Raw genomic sequence first — 16,011 nt, 5'->3', positions numbered from 1 at the left:
TAGAACTTGTTGTGATCCCGATTTTTTTTAACATAGAAATAAAAACAGAATTAAAAAAAGAAAGAAAAAACGAAAACGACGCGAGGGTGCCTCACGCGCCAAATAGGGGGGCTCCCGGAGGATTGTCTCTGTTGCCGACAGTTAAGACACACCGAGACTTTGGCCCATGAAACGGCCCGGCACCGCCATGTGCCTTCAGAAAGGAACTCCCGCAGGCCGCCGCAACCAACAGCGGAAGGCATTCTTCCCCTCTCCGCTGAATCATCATCAAAAAGAAAAGAAACGAGACCTTCCTCTCGAGTCTCGAGACGAACCCTAGATCCTGAACCCTAGATCCGAACTGACCTTCCGTCAGCTTCCTGTTCCGTGCGACATGGAAGCTCGTCGGCGTCTTCATCCGCCACCCGGTGCGGAGCTCTCCCGCCCTCAGCCTCGCTGGGTGATGCTAGATCGCTTCGTCCACTACAAGGCGTACGCTGGTGAGGCTGTTGCGGAGGAGGTAATGGACGGCACGCAATCGGCGATCTCCTCCACCTGCACCAACATAAGCATCGCCGTCTCTCTCAGGGTTGCTGAACCGCCCGCTGTGTCCCGTCTCTACCTCCACTGGCCCGAGCGATTCATGACGGCGTCGTTGAGCCAGGTGAGTCAGCCGTTCATCATCGCGGCTCACGGCCGCTCCATACTTTTCCAGGCGTATGCCCCCTTCGTTGGAGATAGCTGTCCGGCATTCTACTATTACCCCATAGACTATTTCCTCTACACAGCCTCTGGCTCAGAGAAGTCTCCTTGTCTCATGCGACTCCCGCCTTGCTTCGATGGTGGGGACAAGAACCCGGACGTGGATTTGTACTTCCACCCGTACCGTCTCCAGCAGCTGCGATCTATGTGGCGTGATGACATTGGCCTCCTTTGCCGTGGCAAGGGGGAGTTCGTGGTGGCGCAGCTCACATTTGGCGGCCAGCTCTGCGTGCTACACCGTAAACCTGGGGAGGAGGAGGGCGACATGAATTGGAGCGTTGAAAATATGCCCTTACCTGACGGCGATGACATCCCAAACCTGCTGTGTGGTTCGTGGCAAACGGACGCCGTCGTCCCCTATGGTGGTTGTTACCTGTGCTGGGCGGATTGCTACCTGGGCTTGCTTTTTGTCGGTGTCATTGACAAGCGGACGAAGCCCCCGTGCTACGTCCCCTTACCTGATGGTCTGGATTCCAATCGTCTGTGCATTGACCCAGGGTATCCTGACCCGGCCCGTCGTGTCTGTGTCTCTGAGTCCGGCTTGATTAACCTCATATGTGTTGGTGATCGTGCTGGCTGCAGTGTGTGTGCCAGTTCTTATTCTGCTTTCACTATCACAGTATGGACTTTCACCAACTTAAGGGAAAAGAAATGGATGAAATGTTTCACCATGGAAGACATCAAGTTCTGGGCTGCTCTTGATTTTGACAAGCGTCTTCCGCATGTGCTACCAGAGTTCCCTACCATCAGCTTGGTTAAGCCTGATGTTGTTTCCTTCCGGTTGAATGGTGGTAATAAACTTTTCTGGCTGATTGAGATTGACATGAAGAAGGAAGTGCTGGGGTCAACCAGTCTCTACATCTTTGAAGAAGAAGAAGAGAAATGCTCCACTGACATGGCCCACTGGAGATCATTTCCTGGCTACTCCTTTGTTCCCAGCCCGTTCACCCGATACTTGGACCAGCATGCCATCAGAAGGTAACATTGCCTCATGTTCATCTCTGCCAGTATTTACTCTTGGCCTCACCATTAATGTGAAATGTTACCACTTGGTAGTATTAGCTAGGAAAGTATTACTTGTTATTGTTATTTGTGTTCTTGTAGATTTTGAAATTCAACGAAGTAAGGTGTTTTGTTGCTTGGCAAATTAGCACATCAAATTAAGATAACAAAATCTAAAACTCAGTGACTAATCAATCATGTGAACTGTGGTTTACTATGCAAAACCATAGCAAGACACTCTCTAAACGGGCTGGTCAGTTCTGCAAATGATGAGTTCTAATTCAAATAGTAATCTGTGATTATACTTTTGGCATCTGTTTTAGACCCGTGATTTGTCTGTTTTACTGGCGTCCAGTTGGGTGTTAAACATGTACAATTTGCCATGTGCTCTCAAATTGTCACTAGATTTGGTAAGCACGATCTATGTAGTTTGCTCGGCTAATAAAAGGAAGTCATGCTGTTGAAATATATTTGTTATGACTTTGGAGAGGCAAAAAATTACTGTAAGGGCATGTACAATGGTGCTATTTTAGGAGTGACACGTAGGATAAATGATGAGGTGGAGGAGAGAGAACTCGTAAGAAAAGGCTTGTCTTCTCTTATTTAAGAGAAGACAAGAGATGATCTCTTAGCACAATATGTCTCACCACGTTTTTAGGAATAGCTAGTTATTGAAGATAAGGCTAAGAAATGACCTATTGTAGACATCTTTTTTTGACATCTCTAAATTACATGCAAGACTTAAGATAAGACTATCTTATCAACCATTGTACATGCCCTAAAGTTTTATACTTATCTATTTTTGGTTCCTTCCGGATCTATCAGAGCCGCCAGAATATGATAATTTATAGTATCATGTTTGTGTTCACACTATCACATGAGTGAGGACAAATGTTGAATACTACTGCATGTTGTTTACACTTCATGAGTAACAATTCTATGTATGCTAAATAGCATTAATCATCCTCTTGATGCATTACGGGGCTGTTTGGTTTGAGCCAATGCTGGCCTTGCCAACCGTTGGCTTGCCAAATAATCGGCGATCATTTTGACCGCCCACTGATTGCCAAAAGGTTGGAAGAAAATGAACTAGCAGACTGTAAAGGGCTTGGGCGCACCAAAATTTTGGCATCCATCCAAATGAGTACCAGGGGCTTGGTCAATGCCAATTTTTTGGTGGGGCGCATGATGGCATCAATCGAAACAGCCCCTACAAATTGACAACACCGTTAATGCTGCACTCTAGAGCCAATCAGCCTATCAACATGTTCGTATCACTGGCTCCACAAAAGATGTTGAGTTGAATCAACTTTTATTGTGGTCAATCGGAGCTGATAGATAGTACTCCCTCTGTCTCATAATATAAGAATGGTTTTCAAACTATGTTAGCTTGAAAAACGTTCTTATATTATGGGACGGAGGGAGTACATTGTAGGTTCTGAACTAGTCATGCAGATGTTAGTTCCCAAATCTACGGCACTCATGCTGTAAAGACTATTTGCAAAGTCAATGAATCATGGTTATAATTATTGATGTGGCTTGGTCTACCTGTGCTATTTGTTCAGACAGCTTGCTGTAGCGTCTGGCCTAGGGTTGTACATATTGGTGCCTGCCACCTACCTGAATGATTTTGTTTCTGTAACGAGCTGCATTGGTTTTCTCGCGGTCTAACTTTGATTCGTTTGCTGCTGTCTGGAACTCAGCGAGAAGTTACAGAATATAAGACTTGAACAAGCTAAAGAAAAGATATTTGTTGAAGAGTGAAGAGCTTATGCTAGGAATTGTTCGGCAGATAGAAGAAACCAGGAATACCTTTTAGTATTGGTCTGTCTTGTCTTAATTTTTTATTCTGGGTGCATTGGAAAAGCTTACCTTTCCGGTGTACTTTGGACCAATTGATGTATTTTGTACAACAGGATTTCCTCTTCATAACTAGTAGTAACCAGGTTGACATCCTTAATCAACAGAGGAAGTAGCTCACTAGGAGCATCTTCCATCCACTCGTTACAAAAAGGTGTGGCTAATTCGTTTGCAACAACATTAGCTTCCCTGGGACAGAGTTGAAAGGATACAGAGCAGAACTCAACCGCCACTCTATACCCCTAATCTCTATCTCTCTTATCTAATCTATCATTCTTAGGAAGTTGCTTCCCACTACATAGTATTCTCTTAACATGCAAATGGTCCAACTCAGCATGCCATGTCATCAGGTACCAACCAATCATGTGATGCAATATATTTCTTTCTTTCGCGTGTAGTCGTCGGCTGGTAACAGAAGCGACCGCTTTCGCCTTCCGTAACTGGCGAGGCTCTTTTTTCTCTTCAATTCAATGGACCACGGTTACTCTGGATTCCAACAACAACAACAACAACAACAAAGCCTTTAGTCCCAAACAAGTTGGGGTAGGCTAGAGGTGAAACCCATAAAATCTCCCAACCAACTCATGGCTCTGGCACATGGATAGCAAGCTTCCACGCACCCCTGTCCATAGCTAGCTCTTTGGTGATACTCCAATCCTTCAGGTCTCTCTTAACGGACTCCTCCCATGTCAAATTCGGTCGACCCCGCCCTATCTTGACATTCTCCGCACGCTTTAGCCGTCCGCTATGCACTGGAGCTTCTGGAGGCATGCGCTGAATATGCCCAAACCATCTCAGACGATGTTGGACAAGCTTCTCCTCAATTGGTGCTACCCCAACTCTATCTCGTATATCATCATTCCGGACTCGATCCTTCCTCGTGTGGCCACACATCCATCTCAACATACGCATTTCCGTCACACCTAACTGTTGAACATGTCGCCTTTTAGTCGGCCAACACTCCGCGCCATACAACATTGCGGGTCGAACCGCCGTCCTGTAGAACTTGCCTTTTAGCTTTTGTGGCACTCTCTTGTCACAGAGAATGCCAGAAGCTTGGCGCCACTTCATCCATCCGGCTTTGATTCGATGGTTCACATCTTCACCAATACCCCCATCCTCCTGCAACATTGACCCCAAATACCGAAAGGTGTCCTTCCGAGGTACCACCTGGCCATCAAGGCTAACCTCCTCCTCCTCACACCTAGTAGTACTGAAACCGCACATCATGTACTCGGTTTTAGTTCTACTAAGCCTAAACCCTTTCAATTCCAAGGTTCGTCTCCATAACTCTAACTTCCTATTTACCCCCGTCCGACTATCGTCAACTAGCACCACATCATCCGCAAAGAGCATACACCATGGGATATCTCCTTGTATATCCCTTGTGACCTCATCCATCACCAATGCAAAAAGATAAGGGCTCAAAGCTGACCGCTGATGCAGTCCTATCTTAATCGGGAAGTCATCGGGGTCGACATCACTTGTTCGAACACTTGTCACAACATTATCGTACATGTCCTTGATGAGGGTAATGTACTTTGCCGGGACTTTGTGTTTTTTCAAGGCCCACCACATGACATTCCGTGGTATCTTATCATAGGCCTTCTTCAAGTCAATGAACACCATATGCAAGTCCTTCTTTTGCTCCCTATATCTCTCTATAAGTTGTCGTACCAAGAAAATGGCTTCCATGGTCGACCTCCCAGGCATGAAACCAAACTGATTTTTAGTCACGCTTGTCACTCTTCTTAAGCGGTGCTCAATGACTCTCTCCCATAGCTTCATTGTATGGCTCATCAGCTTAATTCCACGGTAATTAGTACAACTCTGAACATCCCCCTTGTTCTTGAAGATTGGTACTAATATACTCCGTCTCCATTCTTCTGGCATCTTGTTTGCCCGAAAAATGAGGTTGAAAAGCTTGGTTAGCCATACTATCGCTATGTCCCCAAGACCTTTCCACACCTCAATGGGGATACAATCAGGGCCCATCGCCTTGCCTCCTTTCATCCTTTTTAAAGCCTCCTTCACCTCAGACTCATGGATTCGCCGCACAAAACGCATGCTGGTCTCATCAAAGGAGTCGTCCATTTCAATGGTAGAACTCTCATTCTCCCCATGGAACAGCTTGTCGAAGTACTCCCGCCATCTATGCTTACTCTCCTCGTCCTTCACCAAGAGTTGGCCTGCTCCGTCCTTGATGCATTTGACTTGGCCAATATCCCTCGTCTTCCTCTCTCGGATCTTAGCCATCTTATAGATGTCCCTTTCACCTTCCTTCGTGCCTAACCGTTGGTAGAGGTCCTCATATGCCCGACCCCTTGCTTCACCAACAGCTCGCTTTGCGGCCTTCTTCGCCATCTTGTACTTCTCTATCTTGTCTGCACTCCTATCCAGGTATAGGCGTCTAAAGCAATCTTTCTTCTCTTTAATCGCCTTCTGGACATCATCATTCCACCACCAGGTATCTTTATCTTCGCTTCTCCTTCCCCTGGACACTCCAAACTCCCTCGAGGCCACCTTACGAATGTAAGTCGCCATCTTCATCCACACATTATCCGCATCCCCTCCTTCCTTCCAAGGGCCCTCCTTAATGACCCTTTCCTTGAACACCTGAGCTACCTCCCCCTTGAGCTTCCACCACTTCGTTCTAGCGACTTTGGCACGCTTATCCCGCTGGACACGAATCCGAAAGCGAAAGTCAACAACCACCAGCTTATGCTGGGGTACAACACTCTCTCCAGGTATCACCTTACAGTCTAGGCACGCACGCCTATCTTCTCTTCTTGAGAGGATAATAAAATCAATCTGGCTAGAGTGTTGGCCACTACTAAAAGTCACCAGATGTGATTCTCTCTTTCTAAAGAGGGTGTTAGCTACAATCATGTTGTAGGCTAGAGCAAAGCTTAAGACATCTTCTCCTTCTTGATTCCTGATGCCATAGCCAAAGCCCCCATGCGCCCCTTCAAAACCTGTGTTAGATGTACCCACGTGGCCATTGAGGTCTCCTCCTATGAAGAGCTTCTCACCAATCGGTACACTCCTAACCATGTCTTCCAAGCCTTCCCAGAACTCCCTCTTGGTGTTCTCATTGTGGCCTACTTGCGGGGCATACGCGCTGATAACATTGAGAACCAAGTCCTCAACTACCAGCTTGACCAGGATAATCCGGTCCCCACGTCTCTTGACGTCTACCACTCCATACTTGAGGCTCTTGTTGATCAAGATGCCTACGCCATTTCTGTTTGCAGCCGTCCCCGTGTACCACAGCTTGAAGCCGGTATCCTCCACCTCCTTCGCATTCTGTCCTCTCCATTTGGTTTCTTGGACGCAAAGGATATCAACACCTCTCCTCACCGCTGCATCAACTAGCTCCCGAAGCTTCCGTGTCAGAGACCCTACGTTTCAGCTACCTAAGCGAATCCTCCTAGGCTCGGCTAGCTTCCTTACACTTCGCACTCGTCGAGTCAAATGCGAAGACCCTTACTCATTTTCCACTACATCCGGGCGCCGATGTAGCGCGCCACTAAGGATGCGACGACCCGATCCTCGCTCACTTGCCACCGTATCCGGATCAAGATACGACGCGCCACTTGGGGGTGACGGCCCGGCCCTTGCCTATTTTCCACCACACCGGGTTCCGATGTGGCGCGTCGCTGAGAGGGTTACGCCCCATTACTCTGGATTCCCAAACAATAAAAATCCACTAACAGCTGTATCCCGCTCCTCTCTTGATCCTTCCATCTTCATCTCTCCACGTCCTTATCTACTCTCGCTGGCACCCCACCCGCACCAATCAGTGGTAGCAGCGGTCGACAACAGCCACAGGGCAGCCGCTCGCTCGCCTGGTAGCCAATGGATAGGTCTTCGCGCTTGGCTCGACAACCCCCGGATTGATAAGTTTCAATGGTGCTCCCGCTGCCTACCCACATGATTCCCTAACGAGTTCTTCTTGCCGTATTGTTTTTCTTACTATTTTCAATCTGACGGCTGATGGATGAACAGGATTGCTCTGGTCGTGGCTTTAGTCTTGCGTGAGATAGCGCTGTATGGGCGGACGATATGTTCCGTCCCATGCCGTCCGACCAGATGCGTGACGGGACCATGTCTTACTCTACTGCCGAGGCTGCAAGATGGCACACACACGAGTACGCATGGCCGTCTCACACGGGCGGAATAGTTGATTGATGGTGAGGCCTGTTGATGATAGACACACGTTCATCCATCTTCACCGGCCCTAGCAGTCTTCCTACCCCAAGCCCCGGCGATCACAGCTGTCGCATTGACGACTCTGTCAGGTTGCATATATGTTCGTCAGGTCATGTATCCACAAGAGCCGATTCAACTATAGGCCCCCATATGAACGGTCAACGCCTGTCAGGTAATCTGTACAAAAATGCCAATTCGTCTCAAACATACTGCAGTTTTTGTTTTAATTCTACCGTGTTCTCTTAGATCGATTACTAATCTTAACTTTTATTTTTCTTTCATATTCTTTAACTATGCGCGTGCAATTGGTACCCTTTTGTTTTACCTCAAACTAAATCTTTGTGCAGAATAATGAGGTCGTGCTGCTAGCAATCGAATATTTATGGTCTCTTGACAGAGATAATAGAGACTAGATACTGCATCGGAGATTTGTTATGCAAATGATTGTACCGTGTTCTTTTAGAAAATGCTACTAACAGTAGCACTCAGAGAATGATGTCATCCACAACCTCTACACCGAATGTATCTTTTGGTCAACAAATTTTGGGTATAAAAGCTCAGTAGAGGTCAGAATATTACTTATATCATCAGTTTCTCATATGTTTTCCTGGTATTTGACTACAACAGAATAATTAATGTTTATTGGATATTGTGTTCTAACCCACAGAAGGCAGTTCACAATCATAGTATTTTCTGAACTTTCTCACTGAATTGCCTTGAGCATTGAAAGCAGATGTAAAGTAGAATGTGCCAGTGCAACTCTGACATAATCCCATGCAACTGTGACATAATCCCATGTTGAAGCTGAAGATGTGGCTTTTCATGAAATTTTGTTCTCATAAATACTGATTTTTTGTAACCTTTATTTATTTTACAAAGGCAAAACAATTTGAATTATTTTGAACTATAAGTCATGGTGCAAGATGAAGGTGTATGTTCTTCTGACCTTTACATTATTTTCTTATGTAGTTTCCGTAGCTCTTCATGCATGAGGCTTATTGATCATTATGTCTTTCACACATATTGGTAGGATAGAAATTGAAGCATTGTGACCATTCATTTATTTGAATCATTATTTGAGACCAAGGGGACATCTTTACCTTTTTGTTCAATATGCAGTGTACTCCAGTTCCACTTTCTGGTATGCCAGTTCTTAAGCCTTTCCTCAAACCCCTCTTCCTAAGATTGCTCATTATCATATTGTGTCTTGAGGTCTCATAAACTCTATTTGTAGCATGCCTGTATATTTAGTTTTGGTGCTATGACACTCTAAACCCTAATTGTGCTTTACCATGATTTATATATCAAACCGAGTTATTAAATTTTCATGTTGTTTGCTCTTCTCTTAAGTTTGCCAATTTGTGTTGTTTCAGGATTTACTTCAGTAGACTAACAACTCTATCTCTTCCCTTTTTAGGTGCACAACTCTTATGTTCTGTTTGGCTACCTTTTTTAGACCAGCCATAAGTGACCATCAAAATTACAAACTTGCTCAAGCACTTTCACCAAAAAAAACATCCCTGGCTATAGTAGTCATTCTCTTGCAATTTAATTAATTATATTCTTTCGTCGCACAATAAGAATTGTTGCTCTTTCATAAGAAATTATTTATTCAGTTTGGTTCCGTATAGCACATGATTAACATTTTTCCTTTTGGGGGGAGTAACCCAAGATTATCTTGATTGAAAATATGTATTTTGTATTTGCAGTATCCTCATCTATTCATTTTTGAGAAAAAAATTCCTATATCCACACCAAATTGCTTACTGGTATTTCCGCGGCAACGCGCGGGGTATCATCTAGTAATAAATAAAGTAAAGCTAGTAATAAAGCAGGGAATGCTTCTGGTCGTCTGTTGGGTAATTTTTCAGAAAACCTCCTATAGTTACTAGTAATTAAGCTGCGGTATAGTTTTAAGTGATAACCACGTTTCGTTTTGCAGAAACCCTCGTAGTTTTTTATAACTAATCTGCACTACTGTTTTAAGTGACTCAGAGAAAACATTTTATGTTTTGCAAAGAGCCCTTTGCTGTTTCCTAAATTCAACCCGCAATTCATATCATATGTTTTTAAGAATAGTCATAGCTTTTAACCAGTAACTCCAATTTTAATGTGTTATATATGAAATTTGATCAAAAATGTGTAGAATCTGAATATTATGTTATTTTACCCGTTAAACGTTTTTAAAATGTTGTTTTGGATGCAACCTTAATAAATAGTGCATGAACCGTCTTTATTTTGTATCGCTGTAGATCCAGATAGAAAATGAACAACTCAGCAAAACCAAATTAGAGACGAAAGAAACCATCTATAACCACACATGCACCCGACGGCAAAACCTCACAGAAAAAAGCAAATTTCTGATCTTATGCTGAAAAATAGAGATGCATTAGGATTGACACATTCAAACGCGTTGTGGTTGTGTGGGCATTGATGTCATGTTCAAATAAAGGACGTGGACCTATTGAGGTCTTGAGTCATGATTCTTGGATTAGGGATGAGTGTTATTTTTTTCCTGTTGCAACACACAGGCTCTTTTGCTATATATATAATACTAAAAGGAGGAAGCTTTCTTAGTTCTCCATATCCTTTAATTTTGTCTTAACCATAAAATTAACGGTCGAGATTTTAAAAGGGGAATCAATCCGGAAAAGAAATACAGACACCTGCTGAATCAACATGGACTCTTTAAAAAGGGGATCGATCCAATCTATCTAGGAAATCTATGAAAAAAACAATCTAGGGAAATAAATACGAACACCTGCCGAATCGGTGTGGACTCTTTCTGCTCTCGCATCCGTATTTCCCCACCCAGCCCCTGTATTATTTGTTCATCGGCACTTCCGCAACGTAGCCCCTCCTCGTCCCATGAGTAAAAGGAATCCGAGCCCCGTACGGTATCAATTCTGTTGTAGAGCGAAAGCATAAGACAAATGAAGAGTTCAAATGATTCGCTCATTCCATTGCAACGTGGGAGACCCACTTATATACATGATGAAGGGGTGTGTTGGGGAGACACCCTTTCCCCCAACAGACACCTCCTGGGAGGCATCCCTCCCATATAATTGATCACATGTTTTATTTCTCACCCCCCTTGATCAATTCGTCATCTGTATATTGCAAACTGAAAACTCCTACAATAACCCTGTGGGAAAAATTGAGGAGAAACCTTATGATAATATGCCATCGAAAACTCCTTGAAAACCAAGTGGAAAAAATATAAGGAGAAACCAATATGGCATATATCCGCACTTGTATTTATATTGTCTCGTTAAAAACCTTATATAAGAAACATCATGGAAAACTCATAAAGAGAAAAGGAGTACAATATGAATGATCTGAAGATCACCAACATGTTATAACTTGGGATTTTTACTCCCCTTGAACTTTGCAAACATCAATGTTGTCTCATACCAATTCCACAAACCTGATTCTGGAATATAAACGTTGGTACAGACATTGCGAATATCACAATATTTTGTTTGCAGATTATACTCCTACATTTTTGTAATTAGCGAGGATAAATATAACTCGTAAGTAATACAAGTGACATTGATATTTCAATGAATATCCACATGATTTCACATGTAGGCAGTCATTCTGCGAAGCCATACACATCTTGTAATGCTTCGAATAAAATAATTACAGCAGAATGATCTCTGGAAGGACCCATTTGAAGTCTATTCTGAAGGCTCCCCTCAGAATACTCTTCCAGTAAATCCAGTCTTTGATATGACACCGTTGGGATCGGGTTATTAGCCACTATCACGATGCCACACCATGGTGCCATCTTGATTTTCCAGATCGAATTAATCAGGACCTTTTGTGTCTTGGAAATATCTGAGGATATACCTTATATCAACCATTATACCTTTATTGGGGATTGCACTCTCAATATATTGCAACAAATATATTGTCAGGCCTGGCGTATTTTGCAAGATATATGAGTGCTCTGATGGTATTCAAATATGGAACTTTAGGTCCACTATCACTTCACCATCTCCCCTCGTTCTAAATGGGCTTGTATCCCATGTCAGGTATAATATGACCACATGTGTCTTTGATATATCCAATATTTCTAGATATATGAAGAATGATATACATTTATTCCCGAGGGAATATGCTCAACTATAAACTTAGCATCATTTGGTTTGACCCAAATATCATTTTAAAATGATTGTGCGTATCTCATATGTCTGGTATAGACATTGATGATAAGATCATCCACATCACTAAGATGATGTAAATCCAATTCATGATATCTTCATGAATACACATCAACAATAATTAGCATTAGAGTAATCCTTATCAAGGAGTAGCTCACTTAGTCGGTTGTACCACACAACTCCCTGACCTCTTCTGATCATAGAATGACTTCTAAAGCTTCACACAAACATGTTGTGATTTATCATTGGATTCAGAATATTAAGCCCTTTCAATGACTTCAATATGTATAACTGAACTAAATGATCTGTGCGAGTATGTAGCCACTACATACATCAGCTGCATGTATTTATACTGCCAATTAGTATCAAAACATAATTCCGCTCATACCGAGAAGGTATGCTGCATCATAACCGATACGGGTCTCTGTGAAAACCCTTGTGCTACAAGCCTCGCTTTCTCACCACCTCATCTATTTTCGTTTCCAAATGAAAAATCATTTCTCTTCTCTACGGAAGATACTTATGAGGAGCAGGTTTTACTATCGTAAACACCTCTCTTTTGATGAGTGAGTGCTAATCTTCCTAAATTGCTTTCTTTCATTTGAACCAATATAAGTGTAAACAACACTCTCCATGGATTTTGGTTCAGGGCCAAAAAGGATTTCAGTAATTCTCAAGAAGAATTTTATGTCAATATATGTAGACTTTTCATATGTGATTCTCATGAATCAACATCATTTGTGGAATTCTCATTACGCCACTTAACTCCTTGTGTTTTCCCATAACAACAGAGTCAAGGTGTTTCGATGTCCCATCACCAAAAAAAGTGTGGACATATGTGTTGGGCTCTGGATGACGCGCACCCATCTTGTGTCATTAAACCTAGGTTGAATCACATTTACTAATGGAGGAGACCATTTTCTCTATTTCTGTGGAAACATATGAGAACTTAATCTCATGTGACCAGAATTCTCCCCCTCTTGTTCCCATCTGGGGATACGAGTGGTTATTGGTGTTGGGAACGTAGCATGCAATTTCAAAAAAATTCCTACGATCACGCAAGATCTATCTAGGAGATGCATAGCAACGAGAGGGGGAGAGTGTGTCCACGTACCCTCGTAGACCGAAAGCGGAAGCATTAGTTTAACGCGGTTGATGTAGTCGAACGTCTTCGTGATCCAACCAATCAAGTACCGAACGTACGACACCTCTGAGTTCAGCACACGTTCAGCTTGATGACGTCCCTCGAACTCTTGATCCAGCAAAGTGTCGAGGGAGAGTTTCGTCAGCATGACGGTGTGGTGACGGTGATGGTGATGTGATCCGCGCAGGGCTTCGCCTAAGCACTATGACAATATGACTGGAGGAGTAAACGGTGGAGGGGGGAACCGCACACGGCTAAGAAACAATTGATGTGCTTTGGGGTGCCCCCTGCCCCCGTATATAAAGGAGGAGAGGGGAGGAGGCCCGCCCTAGGGGGCGCGCCAAGTGGGGGGAAACCCACTAGGACTCCTAGTCCTAGTCGCCCCACCCGTTCCTTCTTTCGGAGGGGGAAAGGGGGAAGGAGAGGGAGAGGGAGAAGGAAGGGGGCCGCGCCCCCTCCCCTTGTCCAATTCGGACTGTCCATGGGGGGGGCGTGCACCACCCCTTGTGGGCTGCCCTCTCTCTCCCCTTATGGCCCTTGTGGCCCATTACTTTCCCCTGGGGGTTCCGGTAACCCCTCGGTACTCCGATAAATATCCGAAACACTCTGAAACTATTCCGGTGTCCGAATACTATCATCCAATATATTAATCTCTACCTCTCGACCATTTCGAGACTCCTCGTCATGTCCGTGATCTCATCCGGGACTCCGAACAATCTTCAGTCACCAATAAACATAACTCATAATATAAACCGTCATCGAACGTTAAGCGTGCGGACTCTATGGGTTCGAGAACTATGTAGACATGACCGAGACACATCTCCGATCAATAACCAACAATAGAACCTGGATGCTCATATTGGTTCCTACATATTCTACGAAGATCTTTTATTGGTCAAACCACAATGACAACATAAGTTATTCCCTTTGTCATCGGTATGTTACTTGCCCGAGATTCGATCGTCGGTGTCCTCATACCTAGTTCAATCTCGTTACCGAAAATTCTCTTTACTCGTTCCGTAATGCATCATCCCGCAGCTAGCTCATTAGTCACATTGCTTCCAAGGCTTATAGTGATGCGCATTACCGAGAGGGCCCAGAGATACCTATCCGATACAGGGAGTGACAAATCCTAATCTTGATCTATGCCAACCCAACAAACACCTTCGGAGACACCTTTAGAGCATCTTTATGATCACCCAGTTATGTTGTGACGTTTGATAGCACACAAGGTATTCCTCCGGTATTCGGGAGTTACATAATCTCATAGTCAAAGGAATATGTATAAGTCATGAAGAAAGCAATAGAAATAAAACTTAACAATCATTATGCTAAGCTAACCGATGGGTCTTGTCCATCACATCATTCTCCTAATGATGTGATCCCGTTCATCAAATGACAACACACGTCCACCATTCAATATAAATACGTATCCGGTTTGTGACTTAGAGTCATCTGGATCAGTGTCAAAGCTAGCATCGACGTAACCATTTACGATGAGCTCTTTGTCACCCCTATAAACGAGAAACGTATCCTTAGTCCTTTTCAGGTACTTCAGGATGTTGTTGACCACTGTCCAGTGATCCACTCCTGGATTACTTTGGTACCTCCCTGCTAAACTTATAGCAAGGCACACATCAGGTCTGGTACATAGCATTGCATACATGATTGAACCTATGGCTGAGGTATAGGGAATGACTTTCATTTTCTCTTTATCTTCTGAAGTGGTCGGGCATTGAGTCTGACTCAACTTCACACCTTGTAACACAGGCAAGAACCCTTTCTTTGACTAATCCATTTTGAACTTCTTCAAAACTTTATCCTTATCACATCGACCTTGGAACCATTTCCGATGCGCATCGTCCCCTTGTCCTTAGCCAATCTTTGTTTAATCCGTAGCCCCTGTTTCGAGTTGCAAATATGAGCAATAGAACCAGTATCAAATACCCAGGCGCTACTATGAGCAATAGTAAGGTACACATCAATAACTTGTATATCAAATATACCTTTCACTTGGCCATCCTTCTTATCCGCCAAATACTTGGGGAAGTTCCGCTTCCAGTGACCAGTCCCTTTGCAGTAGAAGCACTCAGTTTCAGGCTTAGGTCCAGACTTGGGCTTCTTCCCGGGAGCAGCAACTTGCTTGCTATTCTTCTTGAAGTTCCCCTTCTTTCCTTTGCCCCTTTTCTTGAAACTAGTGGTCTTGTTAACCATCAACACTTCATGCTCCTTCTTGATTTCTACATCCGCAGCCTTGAGCATTGCGAAGAGCCCGGGAATAGTCTTCTCCATCCCTTGCATATTATAGTTCATCACGAAGCCTTTATAGCTTGGTGGCGGTGATTAGAGAACTCTGTCAATAACACTATCATCCGGAAGATTAACTCCCAGCTGAGTCAAGAGGTTATGGTACCCAGACATTCTGAGTATGTGTTCATTGACAGAAATATTCTCCTTCATCTTGCAGCTATAGAACTTGTTGGAGACTTCATATCTCTCAACTCGGGCCTTTGCTTGAAATATTAACTTCAACTCCTGGAACATCTCATATGGTCCATGATGTTCAAAACGTCTTTGAAGTCCCGATTCTAAGCCGTAAAGCATGATACACTGAACTATCGAGCAGTCATCAAATTTAGCTTGCCGGACGTTCATAACGTCCGGAATTGCTCCTGCAGCAGGCCTTGCACCTAGCGGTGCATCAAGGAAGTAATTCTTCTGTCTAGCAATGAGGATATTCCTCAAGTTACGGAGCCAGCCCGTGTAGTTGCTACCATCATCTTTCAACTTAGCTTTCTCTAGGAACGCATTAAAATTCAAGGGAGTGGTAGCATGGGCCATTGATCTACAACATAGATATGCAAAAACTATCAGGACTAAGTTCAT

General features: G+C 43.8%; 1 protein-coding gene across 6 annotated transcripts; it reads left to right on the top strand.

Moving 5' to 3' along the window:
• Window positions 1-223: 223 nt before the first annotated feature.
• LOC109739041 (uncharacterized) lies at window positions 224-9,526 on the top strand. Of its 6 annotated transcripts, XR_005772393.3 has the most exons (5): window positions 224-1,719; window positions 7,612-7,987; window positions 8,163-8,381; window positions 8,785-8,956; window positions 9,233-9,526. XR_005772393.3 is itself a non-coding variant. In XM_020298121.4 (2 exons), exons 1-2 carry the CDS (start codon window positions 374-376, stop codon window positions 8,182-8,184), a joined length of 1,368 nt encoding a protein of 455 aa, XP_020153710.3. In that variant the 5' UTR covers window positions 224-373; the 3' UTR covers window positions 8,185-8,475. The 6 variants fall into 6 exon arrangements, 2 of the variants coding, with proteins under 2 accessions (XP_020153710.3, XP_040259632.2); XR_005772394.3 differs by lacking the exon at window positions 8,785-8,956; XR_005772392.3 differs by having other exon boundaries at window positions 8,785-9,526.
• The last annotated feature ends 6,485 nt before the right edge of the window (window positions 9,527-16,011 follow it).

The sequence above is a fragment of the Aegilops tauschii genome, chromosome 3, assembly GCF_002575655.3.
Source record: "Aegilops tauschii subsp. strangulata cultivar AL8/78 chromosome 3, Aet v6.0, whole genome shotgun sequence".
NCBI lineage: Eukaryota > Viridiplantae > Streptophyta > Magnoliopsida > Poales > Poaceae > Aegilops > Aegilops tauschii.
This window is presented reverse-complemented; position numbering and strand designations above follow the sequence as displayed.